At 46.8% G+C, this 17,513-nt stretch overlaps 1 protein-coding gene across 4 annotated transcripts in view; it reads right to left on the bottom strand.

Annotated features, from left to right (window-relative positions):
* The window catches only part of PDGFB (platelet derived growth factor subunit B), a 45,826-nt gene extending 31,040 nt beyond the window's left edge, over positions 1-14,786 (bottom strand). Inside the window, exons 1-2 of one of the 4 annotated variants that reach the window (XM_081928440.1) lie at positions 14,412-14,786; positions 428-1,452 (exon numbers count right to left, since the gene is read on the bottom strand). In XM_081928440.1, the coding sequence (XP_081784566.1) occupies positions 428-517 (90 nt within the window). In that variant the 5' untranslated portion in view covers positions 518-1,452; positions 14,412-14,786. The remainder of the gene's footprint in view (positions 1-427; positions 1,453-14,411) is intronic. The other 3 variants (XM_081928438.1, XM_081928439.1, XM_081928441.1) reach the window with 3 other exon arrangements.
* Positions 14,787-17,513: the final 2,727 nt, after the last annotated feature.

Raw genomic sequence — 17,513 nt, 5'->3', positions numbered from 1 at the left:
GAATGAAACCCACAAGCCTCCTTCAATAATACACTTTCTGTTTGTCTACTGATTAGATTAAGGCTGCAATTTAATTCACATCTGCTGAGGCATATATCACAATGAATTTGTGGGAACTTTCAGGTAAACAGGCATAGGATTGTGCTGCAATGCTGTAATCCTAAACATTGGTTTCAACAATGTATTTCTTAGCAAATAGGATTTCTTCCAATGAGGCTTTCTTTCAAGTAAAAGGAAGTTAGTTTCCTTGATCTTGGGGGGAACGGACCCCCTCCATGCGTTAAACACTTTTGTACACATACATTGCTGATAATCACCTATGCAGAGCGTTCTCCCTCATTTGCTTTCACACACTTATCACAAGTCTGAAGTTCACCAGGTAGGTGTTCCTTTCTCATTTCTTAAGGAAATACAATAAATTACTCACCTCGCTGCTGACGAGTGGCAGGTAGCAGAAACACACGAAGAGCACTCCGAAATTCATGCCGACTCCAATTCCCAGAAGTTCCAGACACATTGAAGGAGAGGTGGGTTATTTTTTAAGAAAAGAAAAGAAATAAGGTTCCTAGAGTTCAGGCACAGAGGTGAGAAAGGGATACAGTCTGTGGTATCATACACAGGGGGTCCTGCGCTTTCTCATTTCTCCTGTGCAAACGTTTGTTCTCCAAAAAAATAACATGCACTCTTACTTAGGTAAGATATCTCTGAAGGGCTCTGAGGAAAAAAATAATTACTGGTTACCTTTCTGCCTCCTCCTTAGGGGAGAGAAAGCATAGGTATGAACGTAGAAGGAATAAAATGGGGGAAATGTCCCCATCAAAACTTGCGCTTCCAGAGTTGGTCTCTTGCATACCCCATAACTCTTCTACGAGAAGTCTCTCAACATTTCCCTTGATTTGGCAGTCCGCATGAAAACAGGGTCTTTTTTTAAGGACAAAAGTGTCTGCTGGCAAAAGCAAAATTATTTGCAGTATTCCTTCAAAATCTTCTAAGCTTCGAAAGGTTAAAAACTTCCCTCATTCTTTCTTGTTTGACTTCTTGAAACAGTTCCCGCTCCCTTCGGTAAACCGCTTCTTCGCTGTTAAATTTCTGCTGGAGGCTTCTTTCCAAAGAGCATTGGTAGCTTTGGTCTGGTGAGAGTTTGAGCCTTGAGTTGTTATGTTTGCAGACAGGTGAAGAAATAGCTCTGGAGAAGCAGCCTCTCTGTGTGTGTTAAGTCTTGCTAAGTCTCCAGACTGGAATTGCTGCTGCTGATCTCTTGTATTCTTGTTGCAGCAAGAAAGAAAAAGGTAAGCTCTGGTGGGAGGAGAGACAGCACCAGGGAGAGAGCTAGTATGAATCTGGATTTTAGCCTGTGAGAAAATAAGGTGCTAGCAGTTCAGTTGTTCCTTCTTTTATAAGAGAAGAGCAAGAAAGGGGTGGAGACGGGTCTTGCAGGAACTCCTCTCTTGGCTGTGAATCAAAGAGAGAGGGGTGTGGAAATTCAGCACTCCAGATTTTTAAAAGATCTTCAATAACAAACACAGCAAATGTAGAACACCGTTGTTTTCAAAGAGGTGAATCTGACCTGGGAAAATTGTGATTAAGAGAGGGTGGGTAGCTCTCATCAGAACATGGTTGTGTTAAATGCTCTTGGCACCTAGTATTCTCTCTTGAAGCTGCTACTTTTTTTTTAAAAAAAGGACAAGATTAATTTGTGTTCTTTCAGCTCTGCCACCTCAGTGGTTCTGAAGGAAGAGAGAATTTTTAATATCTTTGATCTGCATACTAATGGAAAAGAGAGCCAAAGAAATCTTTAAAAGTTGTTACAACAAGATCCCTGCAAAGGTTGGCACTTGGCATTACTTTCAGTGCTGGAAGGCAGTTTGTTGCATAGTAATTTCCACAATGTAATAAACATCCAAGCTTTGGAAAGTTGAGCCAGCAGATATTTGCTGAGGGAAGTAGGGGCAATTAGTTAATAGGTGAGAGCAAGACAGAGTCATCATTTTCTTTTGAAATAATAACACCATTTCCCCCACTTAAACCAGGGCATGTTTGACGTTATATTTTCTCTACTCTAGTTGTGCATCCATGTATAGAAAAGTCGTACCAGTCACATCTCTTTAAATCTATACCCCATTTGGCAAAGCTTCAAGACCCTGCTCTGCTAATCCTGCGTCTCAGGCAAATGAAGTTGCCTTTTTACTGAGTCAGGCCATTGGTCCATCTAGCTGAGCATTCTGTGCTCTGATTAGCAGTTGCTTCTCAAGCAAAGGTCTTCCCTAGCCCTACTGTTTAGAATCCTTGCCCACAGGAAAGGCTGAAGTGATGGTATTTGTGAGCACACAAGAAAGAGATTATGGGGCAGGTCTGGTCCTTTCCACCAAGAGATGACCCCACAAGGAAATGCAGCCCCCAACAGATTGCCTAAAGTGCTCGTCTAGATTTTTCCACCCAGACGTGCCTTTGATTGAACTGGGACCTTCCACATACCAAGTGTAGGTGCCCCATTGAGCTGTGGCCCCACCGCATGTGAGACCTAGAGTGGTGATGGCTATTTTCTGACACCTGTTTGAAAACAGTTGTTTTCAGAGCAGACCTCATCTACACATAACTTCCATGATTACAGTGTAATGCCTACATTAGGTGATCAAGGTAGGAATTCAGAGTGGGAAGGTCAAAGGCTGATTAAGGTCAAGGAGAGTAAGGGCATTGGAGAGACAGACGAAGAATACAGTGGTACCTCGCAAGACGAAATTAATTTGTTCTGCGAGTTTTTTCGTCTTGGGAATTTTTCGTCTTGCGAAGCACGGATTCCCATAGGAATGCATTGAAAATCAAACTTGCAAGACGTTTTTGTCTTGCGAAGCAAGCCCATAGGGAAATTCGTCTTGCGAAGCAACTCAAAAAACGAAAAACTCTTTCGTCTTGCGAGTTTTTCGTCTTACGAGGTATTCGTCTTGCGAGGTACCACTGTATGCAGGGGCGAAATCAGATGTAGATCACCCACAGTCAGAGGCACTAGTCTGAACACTTTCTGCATGTTCAGCCACCCCCGGCTCAGCACACTTGAGCAAATGTAATCACATAGCTTCTGACTGAGCCAGGGGTTTCCTGCAGGTTATTGCCATTTCAGGGGTGGTCTAGTGCACGTCCCATATGTGGAATTTGCACTATGTTGTGCATGCATAGACATAAACACAAACACACAAAGGATCCTGCAGTTGGGGAGGGGCACAGTGACAGTGCTGCAGGGGATCACTTGGAAGCCGCATGCATCTGTGGTGGTTGCTGCCAGCCACTTCATTTCTCTTTTAAAGCAGAATCATTCCTCCCCCCCTTCTGAGGACCACCTCTTGAGTCTTTAACATGCCTTGCCTTGCAGAGGTTTTCTAGGCTTTGCACAAATGGCCCATGAGTCTGAGTGATGGGGAACTTGTGGTGCTCCAGATGTTTGACCACAACACCCCTCACTCCTGGCCACAAGTTCTCCATTCCTGATGTAAAGCTACCTTGTGGCTCTTTGGGGTGATCCTTTGCTCTGGTGTTGTGTACACATTACTGACTTAGAACACAGTGAAGTCATTAACCCTGCCCTCTGTGCTTCAAATCACATTTCCACATCATCATATGTAACAGTACGATTGGATGAGTTTCCAAGTGCACACCAGTGAGCAGAGGGGGTGTGTTGATGTCTTCAAATAGCTTATGTTTTCAAATTGAATCAAAGCTGGGGGGGGGGGGGATGCAATGCACCAGGAAGCAGTATTTCTCAAGACCTTCCAGAATTGATGTGGATTGGGGCTCAAGTCTGTGCACATGGCTTCAGAAACCAGCAACTGGAGCGCACTGGGTGCAGAGTAATCAGGAGTGTGTGCACAGCCTTAGTGTTTGAGTGCTTTTTTGCAGAAAAAGTTGGGTGAGATGCTATCTTGACACAGGTGCAGGAGACAAGGGGTCATGATTACACCTCCCCTTGCTTTGAGGAAACCTCACTGTAAGCGTAGGGGTTGCTCCCACATTTCCCTTTGCCTCTTGAGTCATTTCACTGTTATCATTTCTTCACCTCTTTTGGGGTTGATGTAATCAAAGATTCAACAAGGAAGTGTTTTTGCTGGGAGGAAATGGGTTATGTGGTGGTTGCAGGGAGGGTTGGTGGTGGTTTTTTAGTCCAAGAGTGCCGCCTCAGTTCTGTTTTAAATAAAAGCACCATAAAGCTATATAGATGTACCAACATCCTTTTAGCCAGAAAAGCCCACACGTACCCTATCCAGACAGCTCACACATGTTAAAGAATGACACAGCTACCTCATTCTCTTTTTCTGTCACAGAGATATAGTCAGACACATGTTGGATTATAGAGCATGCTCTAATTTCAGCTTTATACCTCTGGGATTTAGAAATACTTTACAGTGCAAAAATTAAGCAGAGCACAGACATCTCATGCTAAAGCTGACAGCCTGCCTCTGTATCAGCTGTGACAGGCACTCAACCACCAAGACCAGAATTTCATTACAGTCAGAACATTGAGTCTGCTATCTGTGTGGTGCCCCAAGACCCATCAAGACATCCCCTGAGGCTCTGCCATTGTCTGGCAGACTGGCTTAGCCATTCATTTCCTTAAAGGCTCCATTGTGATTCCACGTAATCCAGTACAGCCTCAGGATTCAAAGATTTACATTACCATGCCTAGCTGAACTGGATACATGCATCCCCAGGCCCTCTTTTATATGGATTATCTAACAGAGCCATGGCTCAGCAGTGCAGCATTTGCTGTTGCATGAAGAAGGTCCCAGGTTCAATACCCAGGGAGACCTAGAGAGACTCCTGCCTTAAACCCTGGAGAACTACTGCCAGCCAATGTAGACAAATGCTCCTCTCGATGGTCCAATGATGTGACTCAGTGCATGGTCTCTTCCTGTGTTCCTAGTCGTGCTGAAGAACTATGTCACAAGAAAATGCAGAAGTGACAGGAGGCAGTGATGGCCACTACCCTAGATGGACTTAAAAGAGGGTTGGCCAAATCCATGGAGGTGAGGGCTATTTATGGCTACTAGCCTAGTTATGGCTACTAGTTCTGCCTCCACAGTTGGAGGCAACAATGCTGCTGAAGACCAGTTGTGGAAAACCACAGGCGGGAAGAGGGCTCTTGTGCCTAAATCTTGCTTGCTGGTTCCTCACTGGACTAGATGGGCCATTGGCCTGATCAGCAGGCTCTTCTTGTGTTCTTAGCTGCTTGGGAAAGGCTAGAGGGGATAAGGGTTGATGAGTGCTTTTTCCTTGAACACATGAAGCCAACTTTCATGGAGTCAGACCACTGGTCTGTCCAGCCCAGTGCTGCCTATTCTGACTAGCTGTGACTCTCCAAGGCCTTGATAGGTCTTAACTCCAGCTGGGTTCTTGAAGAGGTACGTAATCCACCAAGTCCTCTTGTGGGATAAAATCATCCAGCTCTTGATTCTATCATTCTGTCCTGCTCATTGTCACCTTTTGACAAGTTAACCCAACTTGGGAGAGGAGGATTGCTAGGGAATCGTTAGCTGCAGTCCTTAGCATACTTGTTAGGAAAGAAGTCTCAATCAAACTTTCCTAACAAGTTCTGAAGGCCAAACTACACAGACTGCAACCCTTCAGGCCCTCTCGACGACCTGTTTGTTCAGCATTCATCCCAATATGCTTGCAGAAAGCTTATGTGCAAGTAAGGTTATGTTTGGTCTTTGTTTTTTAAGATCATCATTATATTTTATTTTCCAAATAAATCATAATCCAAAGAATTTACATAAATCATTAATTGCCAAAATAAATGTCTCTGAAGCCGGTTATATCCCAAATTCATGTGGCAATGATTTACAAAACATGTATATCTCTCACCAAATTCTGCATTATAGCCAGTTATATTATATCCAGTCTTTATTGAGCATTTGTTCTTATTTGTTTGTAAGTCAAGTTTACAACAATGAACATTCTTCTGTAAGAACACAAGTTCTCACAGTGGCCAACCAAATGCCTGTGGACAGTCTGCAAGCTGGGCATGAGTGCAACAGTACTCTACCCACCTGTGGTTATCAGCAGCCAGTATTCAGAGAGATATTGCCTCTGACATAGGTGTCCTGATCTGCTTGTCACTTACCATTACAGTGGTATCTTGGTTCTCGAATTTAATCCATTCTGGGAGTCCGTTCGACTCCCGAAACCATTTGAAAACCAAGGCACAACTTCCGATTGGCTGCAGGAGCTTCCTGCACTCAATCTGAAGCCGTGTTGGACATTCAGCTTCTGAAAAACATTCGCAAACCGGAACACTTGCTTCTGGGTTTGCGGCGTTCGGTAGCCGATTTGTTCAACAGCTAAGCCCTTCTGGAACCAAGGTACCACTGTATTCATTCACCCCACACTTTTCAATTCATTTCCCCATTATTTTCCAAAACTCAAAAAGCCTGTGTTGTTTTTTTTAAGTGGCTTTTTTCACTAGGGAAATGGAGCACCTTAATCCACTTTAAATGTGGAAACTTAAATTTTGAATATATGCTTGAATCCCTCCAGCAAAATACTGATAGTCTGAAGAAGCTTTTGTGTATCTTTTAACACTGGCATAACAGGGTCTCTGGATCTGAAACATACTTTACAGATTAGAGATGAGAAGAAACATTATTAAATTTGAATGCCTGTTGGAGCAACTATGGTAGGTGTTTTCTTTTTGGAGATTTTAGTAATGCTGTTTGTATTGTATTGTTTTATTACATGTTTACTGGCTGGTTTTCTGTAAGCAGTGTTGATTATATATTTTACAGAAAAGGCATGATAAAATTAAATTACAGTTTTGAGGAATGTAAAAATGAGTGTACATGCCAATTCTTTTTATATGGACTTTGAAAAATAAACCTGTGGACTTTGATGTTTTTATTATAGATTTTATTTTTTATTATTACCATATACTGCTTTGTGCATTCTGAAGGAAAAGTGCTTTTCCCCCTTAAAAAAATGTTTACGGATATCATTTTGACTCAAGAAACTCACCATTTTATAGTTCAAAATGGGAAAAATAAATACAGTAAATGGACAAAAGTACAAAGATTCACCAATTGTTTAGGGGTATGAGTACCCCTGCATCCCCCCAGAAAAATATTGTGTATATTTTAATAATCCACTGTGTGATTCCTTGGACCTTCCATTGAAACCAGTGGGAGCACTGCCTAAAGAGCCTTACCCTTATTAATATGTGCTAATGAAGCATGTAGCTGAAAGTCAAGGCAATATGCCTTTCACATGTATGTACAATTGGTATATTTTGTTCATTTGGTAAATTTCTGGGCCAAAGCAATTATCATAGTGGCTACCTTACTTGTACTGTAAACGGTGCTAATAACCCTACCATTTTAGACTAGGCCCGCTTTGACTGGACCTAACCATCCAGGGGTCATTTACCTATACCTTTACTGTTCTTTTAGGCTGCAGCTCCATGTGCACTTGCCATTAAGTAAACCCTGTTGAGTTTAGTGGGACTTACTAGGCATGCATAGCTTTGTGCTGTTGGATAATCGATTGGTGGCATCTGTCTGTCTTGAGAGAAAATGGAGTGCGCTTCTGGGAGTGAAACCAAACCACTGTGTTAGCAGCACTGAAGTGACCTCTCTGGGTCACAAGCCTGGGCAGTGTGTGGTATGGAGGTCCTGGGCTGCTCGGACGACAAAGACCCCCTTTCGGCCTCACTCATGTGGTCCAAAAGAAAGTAGAGCAATACATTTGGCACCAGCTTGGCTTGTAGGAGTTGTCAGAAGGAGGCGTACAGGGCCCCATCCAACCGTCTTAGAGCCTCCACTCTGGATTTGTGTAAGGTTTACTCCCAAAGGCAGCTGAGGTTAAAGACCAGAGTCTTCCTTCTTCTAGATGGGCTACCTTCCCAGGTCTGCCCCATCTGCCCCTCACTTCCCTCTACAGCTTGTGCAGAAACCGCCTTCTTTTCTGTTGGACTCACTATTGGTCTCATTTGCTCAATCCCCCAATCCTGTTTTCACACATGGGGGAAGTCCCCAACTCACTGAGGGGTTGAGACCCATCCACTGCCATCACCTCATTTAGCTGGCCAGACAAAGCCATTTCTAAGAGCCACAGGTGAGAACTGAGTGCATGCTGGGGACCAAAGGTGGACAAACTACCCCCAAAGAATCATGATGTGTCCCCCCCCACCAGAGGTACTACCCCTCCCCTAACACCCCATACACCCTTGGATCATCCAGGCATGTTTTTTTCAACTATCATTAGTTCATAATTGGCCATCTCCTTATCCTGGGGTTAGGGAACTTGTAACCCTCCATACTTGGTTGAACTACAACTCCCATCATCCCTGGCCAATGGTCATGCTAACTAGAGCTGTTGGGGGCTGAAGTCCAACAATACATGGAGGCCCTCAGGCTCCCACACCAGTCTTATCCCTAAGGAAAAAGTATGTTCTGTGGTGGGACGTCCTCTGAAGTTCCTTTTATGTATGTATCACATGGAGCATGTGTAGAGTCCAGGACAAATTTAAAAGTGGCACTTGTGACACAAGAATATAGGAAATCTCAGGTTACGTTTTTGAGCCCTTGGTACACTGTCTTCTCCAAATCCGGTTTAATTACGTGGGAGCTGAGATGGGAAGAAGGTTATTTATTTACAAGTGGATGATGCTGAGAGGAATTTTTAGAAGCATGGCTGTAGAGAAGCTGATTCTTACTGATTTTTCAGACAATGAGGAAAAGGATGTTTGGAAACAAGACTATCCACCTATAGCACTGGATGAGGCCAGAAGTAAATAATATTCAAAGGCTTTTAAGGATTTCAGTAACTATTTATTTAACATGGGAAGGGAACGGATTGTCTTTCCCTGAGAAATCTTTAGAAGGCTTCCAGATTTGGACAAGTTGGAGGGAGGGAGGGAGGGAGGGAGGGAGGGAGGGAGGGAGGGAGGGAGGGAGGGAGCCAGATAATGTATAGTAGTGGCTCTCTTGGAGGGTACCTTGTGGAGTGCCACAGAGCTGGGCTTTGGATGGGAAGACCAAGTTCAAATCCTTGCTCAGCTGCCATCTCATTGGGTGTCCTTAGACTGGTCAGTGCCTTTCACTATCTCCTATTTTGCAGGGTTATTGAGACCAAAACATCAGCTCGAGTTGTTCTTAAGTAAGTGTGCAAATGACATGGATAGACACTATGCAAGGAGGTTCCCAGACCTCCCTACTCACATACATTCTCCTCACTAAACCAGGAAAAATGGCGCCAAACTACTGGACACTCGCCTGGTTCTCTCCCCATCAGCTTTCTCCAACTAAGGTTGGTTTTCATTAACACCTTAAAATGTTCTTGCATGCTTGTTTTGATCTACTTTTTTTCCAAACTAAAAGTGAATACTTCAAGCTGCTTGAACTTTTGCTGCCAGAACAGAACATTTATTTAGTGTGTGTGTTTTTAATGGTGCTGCTTTACATTCAGTATACATTACACTGAGAGCCAGTGTGGTGTAGTGGTTAAGAGCGGTGGACTTGTAATCTGGTGAACCGGGTTCGCGTCCCCGCTCCTCCACATGCAGCTGCTGGGTGACCTTGGGCTAGTCACACTTCTCTGAAGTCTCTCAGCCTCACTGACCTCACAGAGTGTTTGTTGTGGGGGAGGAAGGGAAAGGAGAATGTTAGCCGCTTTGAGACTCCTTAGGGTAGTGATAAAGCGGGATATCAAATCCAAACTGTTCTCCTCCTCAGTAATCCTTACAATGGGGGTAGGGAACCTGGGGCTCTCTAGATGCTGTTGGACTACGACCCCATCTCCCCAGGCCATTGGCCCTGTTGACTGGGGCTACTGGGAGCTGGGGTCCTACAACGTATGGAGGGCTACAACCCTGTATTGCAGACTGAGAGATGAGGCGGACAACGGCGTAGCGTGGGTTGTCAGCACCCGGGGCAAGGCAAATAATTTGCGCCCCATAACCCGGGGCAAGGCAAGTAATTTGCGCCCCTAACCTGCCACCGCTGCCAGCTTCTTGCTGCTGCCTGGGCCGGGTATTCACAGTTCTACAAATCTTTGGCGCTGGCTTGCTCCATTAGTTTAACTTGGGGGGGGGTGAGAGAGAGATTGCAATCGTGCTATGTGCACCGAGAGGGGGGGCACGGTTGTAACGCAGTGGGGGGGGGAGAGAAGAAGAGAAACTAGCAGGAGAACCTTGATTTCCCTCTGCAGCTCTGTGGGGAAGGAGGGCGCAGACTGGGCTCCTTCCTCGCCACAAGATCCCTCGGCTGGCCGGGCCCAGGCCCCGCGGGGCTCCTCCGCGCTCCCCTCCCCCGGCCGGCAGCGCCTGCAAAGGCTGCGGGTTCCGCTGCACCTCCGTCTCTCTTTCCACTGGTAGCGAGAGCGGGTGGGAGGAGGCCACCCGGGAGCCGGAAATGGGCGCCAAATAAGGAGGGCGGGGCGGGCCTGGATCCTGGCCTTGTTTGGTGCTTCCCCTCGGCCGGTCGCCCAGCCAAGCCCGCGGCGGCGGCGAGGCGATGCCCGCACAGGGGGGCGCCCACCCCTCGGCCCCCGCCCGGCACTGCCGCCCCAGCACCTGCCCGCTCCTCCCAAGGGGCCTCCTCTCCCTCCCGCCTCTTCGCAGCAGTCCTCGCGGGGCGGACAGGCTCGACTCTCCCCTCCCTCTTGCGCCCCATCCCGCGCCCGATCCTGGCCAGGCTCCGGCTCCGAACCTCCTTGCTGGCGCCTGCTGCTCCCCCTGGTCACCCAGCCCGACCCCTCCTCCCAAAGGAGCTGAGCCCCGAGGCTCTTCGGCGACTCTGGAGGTGGCGAGTGCGCCCCCCCAGATGTTGCGCCCGGTGCGGCCGGCACCCCTTGCACCCCCCACGCTACGCCACTGGAGGCGGAGAAAGAGGGACTTGCTTGTGCATGAATGGTTGTGTTGAGTACCTTGCTATAAAGCCAGTTCTTATGAATGCAGTCCTACTGCATCTCTTCTCACAGTGGCCAACCAGATGCCCATGGGAAACCTGCAAGCAGGACATGAGCACAACAGCACACTGCCTAGCTGGGATTCCCAGCAGCTGGGATTCAGAGACATACCGGCTCTGAAGGTAGAGGTAGAACATAGCCATTGTGTGGCTTGTTGATATCCTTATCCTCCTTGAATTTCTCTTCTCTTTTAAAGCCATCCATTTTGAAGCCTAATCCTCTTTTTGAAGCTAATGGCACCATAAGCTGCAGTGGCTTCCTCTGCCTTTCAATTAGGAGAGAACCACAGCTCCTCTGCCAGAAAGTAAAATGTAAGAAATCCATAGAAATTGGCTTGCATGCTTTGTTTGAGCTACTTGATGTCTCATAAGGCATCAAGGGAGGGACTGGAGGTCAGAGGTTTGAACACTGTGTGAAACAGGATGCTAGACTAGGTTATGGTTACCAGATGTACCCATTTTCCGGGGACAGTCCCTGGATTTACAAATCTGTCCCCGGACAAATTCCGTCCCTAGAATGTCACCGGATTTCATTTAATGTCCCTGGATTTATATTTTAAGTGTTGTAGATTTATTAGTAGGGAATAAATGTTGTGTGATTGGTTCAGCGGCATAAGAGACATCATATGGGGACTTCTGGCAAGGCAAAATGGCAGGCGCCATGGCAGTGAGCAGCTCCTGAAGCCAGCCAGAGCCAACTGTGCTACCAGGCTGGCTCTGGGCTGCTGAGACTGCCGCCCCCACTGCCGAGGAGGCACCGGAGACGCCTGGAGCGTCAACTGGGGGAACCACTGACACCCCCCCCCCGTGATCTAAATCGAGCTGGGAGCAAGAGTGTCCGGCCACCCAGCCGACTACCCAGCAGCTCTCCAGGGCCAGGAAAACCCCGGGAGCCAATGCAGGGAGAAGGAGGAGAAGGAACAGAGAGAAAGAGGAAGGAGAAAAAAGAGGGGAGCCCTGACCTTGCCACGCTGCTGCCGCCGCTGAAGAAAAGAGGTAGGAAAGCACTGGGAGGGCAAGGACACGAGGCTGAGCCTACTCCATGGCAGCTAGCGCTCCAAGAGAGCAGGCCGGGCCCAGAGGAAAGCCACACAACAGAGAAGACCACAGAAGAGAAGATATTACTTCTTAATATTTTTTAAAAATAACTTTTTTCTCTCTTTTTAAAAAAAGTGTCCCCGGATTCTTTGAAAAAAATCTGGTAACCTTAGACTAGGTAGGCCTTTGGTTTAATCTAGGTGGGTTCTTCCAGTGGCTTTGGGAGCAAGTCCTATGGTTCCACATCTATGGCTCATAGAGTGCCATTATAGCAGAGTGGCTAAGAGACTGATCTACAAATCAGGAAGATCCTGTGCTTTGAATCTCCCCTCTATAATAAACTCATTAGGTGGCTGTATAGGCAAGCCAATCTCTTGCAGCTTCAGCCCCCACCTCCCTTTGCAACATATGAAGAATTGCAGGATTGTTGCAAGAATTATACCCAAATGATGCATGGCAAACCATTTTTCGTGGAAATGATTGCTCCATTAGCCTAGGCCAGGGTGACCGTGTTTGGGAAATTGTAGCCCAAAGGCAGCATTTTAGGCATAAAGCAGGGGCGTGTTGACATAGTGGATTAGAGAATTAAAGGGTGCTTTGCATTTGAATAGACTATGCTGAATTCTAGGAACTGGAAGCATAAAAAAAGACTTTTGAGCTCAGTCTTTACAGGTATCAAAGGATTATAAAGCTACTGAGCAAGATGCCACCTAGGTGGAGATTTGCTGCAGAAGAACATGGGAAGAGCCCTGGCCAATGACCTATCTAGCCCAGCTTCCTGTTATCAGTGGCTGACCAGATGCCTATGGAAAGCCCAAAAGCAGGACCTGAGTGCATGACATGCCACCAGCAGAGTTGGCACACCTCCGAACTCTGCATTAATTGACCTAGAAAGACCATCCTCTGGTTGCATACAGTCACTAAAGTGGATGAGAATCCCTGCTTTGTCATTGGAATGCATTGGAAGTAATGAAAAGGTGCACCTTTGATTACTAGACCCCTTGGATGGCTGAAGAGTTCTCTAAGGAGCACCTGATCCATGATGGGTCAACTTGACTCTTCTGCCTTACCATGCAGTCTTATGAATAGCTACTCAGAGGTAAGCCCTATTAAGTCTAATGAGACTTCCAGATAGCTGTGTATAGCATTGCAACCTGAGGACATAATATTCAAGTTATTCCAGCTGAGGTGGGGATGGGACATCAGGTTAGGTGGCAGCCCTGCGACTCCCGCAGAACTGCCACCAGCACAACAGATAAAGCCTCTAGGTTTGCCTATCACTCTGGCAGAATGATCAAAACAGGTTATGTTGACCCCAACCTGCAAAGCCAGACTCCAAAATTAAATCGGGTAGGAATTTTTTAAAGTTTCTTAAAAAAAAAAAAACACTTCTAAATATAATAGGAAAATAAAGTACAACTTTACAATCCAAAGCAAATATAGAAATGTGGTCAAAATAGATAAAATTACAAAGATGATGCAACAAAAAAATTGACTTGTTATTTGAATCAAAGCCTGACCAAAATAATTATATGACAAGAGATAACAAAATGTGTTGAAGGCCACATGCATTTCAACCCAAGTGGTCGTCTTCAGTGGTCGGAAGATCATTATGGAGGTGACAGAGTGGGGGCATTGTTTTGTGATGCCATGGCGTGCAGGGGGTGTGTCCCCTTGCCCTGATGGCGGGCTTTGGTGGTGTTTCAAGGTGGAGATGTCTGCTCTTTCTGTGCCCTTGGGGGGGGGGTTAGTGGTGCGTTTCCCCCTTCTTTTCCAAGCTGAGCATGCATAGGAGATGGCGGTCATTCAACGGGCAAAACAGTAACGTATTTCCCCACCCCCCTTCGACAAAACTGGAACGCAGGATTGCTTCGTAAGTCTCCTTCCTAAGTGAAAGCATAGGGGAAATTAAGGCTGTCACTGGAGGGGTGTGGGGTGAGCTGATGTGCGCTGATGCCTGTGTATTTTTATGAGCTGGGGATTAAAAACCCTTCCCCTGTACGAAGACACACATGCACATCATTCCATTCATTTCTCTCTCTCTGTGGCTTCAGGACATTATGGAACTCTTTTCCTGAACCAGGAGAAGCATTTGATGATGGGTACACCCCCCCTTCTCCCCCCTCCATCACCTCTTTCCTGTTTTGATGGGGGGGGGTGTCCTGTTTTCCTTCTTTATTTTTCTGAAGTACCAATAGCACTGGAAAAGGAATATCTCCCCCTACTCTCTTCCATGCTACAACCAATATAACAATATATGTGTCTATTTATGACATATAACACATCACACCCTGTTCTTTGGGGATAATAAACATATTTCCTCCCCCCCCCCTAATTTGAGGAGAGTGGGAAACACCTTTAGCTCCCCCCCTTTCCACCCACCACCCAACCCCATCTCTTATAACCCGCCCGTTTCCCCCAACTCACCATTCTCCTGTCCTTCACCTCTTCGCGCAGCAGCCGCTGAGGAAAGGAAGCCTGCTGAACAAGAGTAAAAATAGACCCGGCAGTTACTCAGCGCCTGAGAACATGATGACATGACTCATGAGGTAAAATAAAGAGATGTGAAAATCAAAAGCCCGTTGCATTCCCACCACCATCCATCCATCCTTGCACATAGCGAACCCCACTTCACTCCAGGCCTGTCTTGCATCTCGGATCTAAGGAAGGGGGGAAAATAAATTGCTCTTGAATTTTGGAAATCGCCAAGCACTCAGGTAAATTCACGGGTAAAAGGGAACTAACAGGCTGCCTCCCCCCAAGCTGATTTTTGACCAGGCACCAGTTTGCATACGACATCTGATGGGGTCACTTTCCAGGGTTCTTCTCTGCCCCCCACTTTTTAGGGGGTTCTTCGGGGTTTTCACCACTGGCTGGCAAGGGAGGGCTGTGCATTTGCTGGGGGCCCAGGATCGTTCATGGGCCTCACTTAGCCAGCATTGCGTTCTGTGTTTCTGTTCTGCAGGGGGCACAGGGATGTCAGAAGAAGAAGAAGAGGAGGAGGAGGAGGAGGAGTTTGGATTTGATATCCCGCTTTATCACTACCCGAAGGAGTCTCAAAGCGGCTAACAATCTACTTTCCCTTCCTCCCCCACAACAAACACTCTGTGAGGTGAGTGAGGCTGAGAGACTTCAGAGAAGTGTGACTAGCCCAAGGTCACTCAGCAGCTGCATGTGGAGGAGCGGAGACGCGAACCCGGTTCACCAGATTATGAGTCTATTGCTCTTAACCACTACACCACACTGGCAACATGTACGGCCTCTGGTCCATGAAGGCTTTGCACTGCCTTCGTGTGCACTTCTGCAGGCTGAAGCACTCTCAGTTTGCACATCCCATGCCACACCACTTGTGGCTCATGCTGTAACAAGCCTTTTAGTGCTTCAAGTGTCGCAACATGATTGATCTTGCTCCTTTCACTTTTAGCTCTCGCCACGTACTGGGGGTCAGCGTTGACTCATTTAGGGCCAGTTTTATACATAATCACTGCTGCCATTAAACCAAGGTAGTTTCAAAAATATCAGCAGGGGGACTGGCATCAGGTGAGCCATTCATCTACATCAGACTGGGTGGTTTTCAGCATCTCATTATGAGCAAACATTGGGCCACGGGGGAAATCACCTGATGAGTCATTGCACATCAACAGCTTGCCACATGGAGCAGTTGCATGTGATTTTCAAATGGTGGTCATAATGTGTAAGGTAAAAGGTAAAGGTAAAGGACCCATGGATGGTTAAGTCCAGTCAAAGGCGACTATGGGGTGCAGTGCTCATCTCACTTTTCAGGTCAAGGGAGCCGGCGTTTGCCACAGACAGCTTTCTGGGTCCTGTGGCCACCATGACTAAACTGCTTGTGGTGCAACAGGACACCATGACGGAAACCAGATCACATGGAAACACTGTTTCCTACAGCAGCGGTACCTATTTATCTGCTTGCACTGGTGTGCTTTCAAACTGCTAGGTTGGCAGGAGCTGGGGCAGAGCAACAGGAGCTCACCCCGTTGTGGGGATTTGAACTGCCAACCTTCTGATCAGCAAGCCCAAGAGGCTCAGTGGTGAAGACCACAGTGCCACCCACATCCCACATAATGTGTTAACCTGTGGTAAGAGGGAGGCTGGAGCAGAGGGTGGGGTCTCAGGCAGGAAAGGAAGAGCCCAGTTCGAGAGTGTTTGAACCAAGCTACACAGAATGGTGTGGTGCAGCTCTTGCTGAACTTTACCAGTATAGAATCAGTTGGGGATTGTTTGAATGCTTCCCCATATTTTAAAACTGGGAGGGAAGCACGCTTCCTGCAACATCTAACAAATCAGTGTGATAGAAGAGCAAAATCTGGTGCTCACCCACCAAGAAAGATGGTTTGCAAGTTTGTATGGGTCAGGCCAGAGGCAGATTCAGCACTTTCTACCATTGCAGTAATTTCACCTCTGTTTCCTTTAGTGAGAAGTCTGGTAAGAACTGCACAGGGCATTCTCCAGTGTTGGTATAATAGCTGCATATAAGCTGGAGGGTGGGATATGCTGAAATTATCCTTGGCCATATACTCTGTATTGGCGAGCCATGTCTTTTACCACCCTGGCATTAAAGTCCTCATACTTTGATAAGGTCATTTTGGGAGAGTGGCTCTACATGCAGTTAGCCCAATATTGTCACTGCTCTGCATAATAGCATAGGGCAGGGAGTAGGAGTGGAGAATGGCTATTGACTTCTTAGGATTTAGTCCTGCCTACGAATCCTGAAGCTGGAATGATACCCACAAATCCCTCTGCACCAGCTTATTGAGTGCTACACAGGTGCAGACCATGCTCATGCAATACACACCACAATCCCTACTCCAACCATGCGCCTGAAATCTATATGGGCAAACAGAGACAGGAGTCAGGCAAGCTGTCACAATGACTTGTACCCATTGAGAGCCATGTGGCTCCAGCTATGAAGTGGGCCTCTCTCTGGAAGCAGGGCAGCCTCTTCGTCAACCTGGTGCCCTCCAGCTATTTTAGACTACAATTTCCTAGAAGGGGCTGATGAGAATTGCAGTCTAAAACAGCTGGACGGCACTAGGCTGATGAAAGCTGTGCGATGATTATTTTACATGGTTGAATGAGTCGTCATAGGCTGCATCTCCTGGAGCAAAATATTAAATGAATAAATAAACATCCAATTAAGAATTTGTCTAGTGGTGATGAGCATAGTGCCTACAAATCGGTCCACGTGATAACATTTTTGCTGTGAGATATTGCACTCGGGTGGCAATGTGGGTTAAACCACAGAGCCTAGGGCTTGCCGGTCAGAAGGTCGGCGGTTCGAATCCCCGTGATGGGGTGAGCTCCCGTTGTTCGGTCCCTGCTTCTGCCAACCTAGCAGTTTGAAAGCACGTCAAAGTGCAAGTAGATAAATAGGTACCACTCCGGCGGGAAGGTAAACGGCGTTTCAGTGTGCTGCTTTGGTTCGCCAGAAGCGGCTTAGTCATGCTGGCCACATGACCCGGAAGCTGTCTGCAGACAAACACCGGCTTCCTCGGCCAGTAAAGCGAG

This window comes from Podarcis melisellensis, assembly GCF_964234715.1.
Source record: "Podarcis melisellensis genome assembly, chromosome: 10".
NCBI classification, from domain to species: domain Eukaryota; kingdom Metazoa; phylum Chordata; class Lepidosauria; order Squamata; family Lacertidae; genus Podarcis; species Podarcis melisellensis.
Note: the sequence above shows the minus strand (reverse complement) of the source record. Positions and strands in the feature narration are given on the sequence as shown.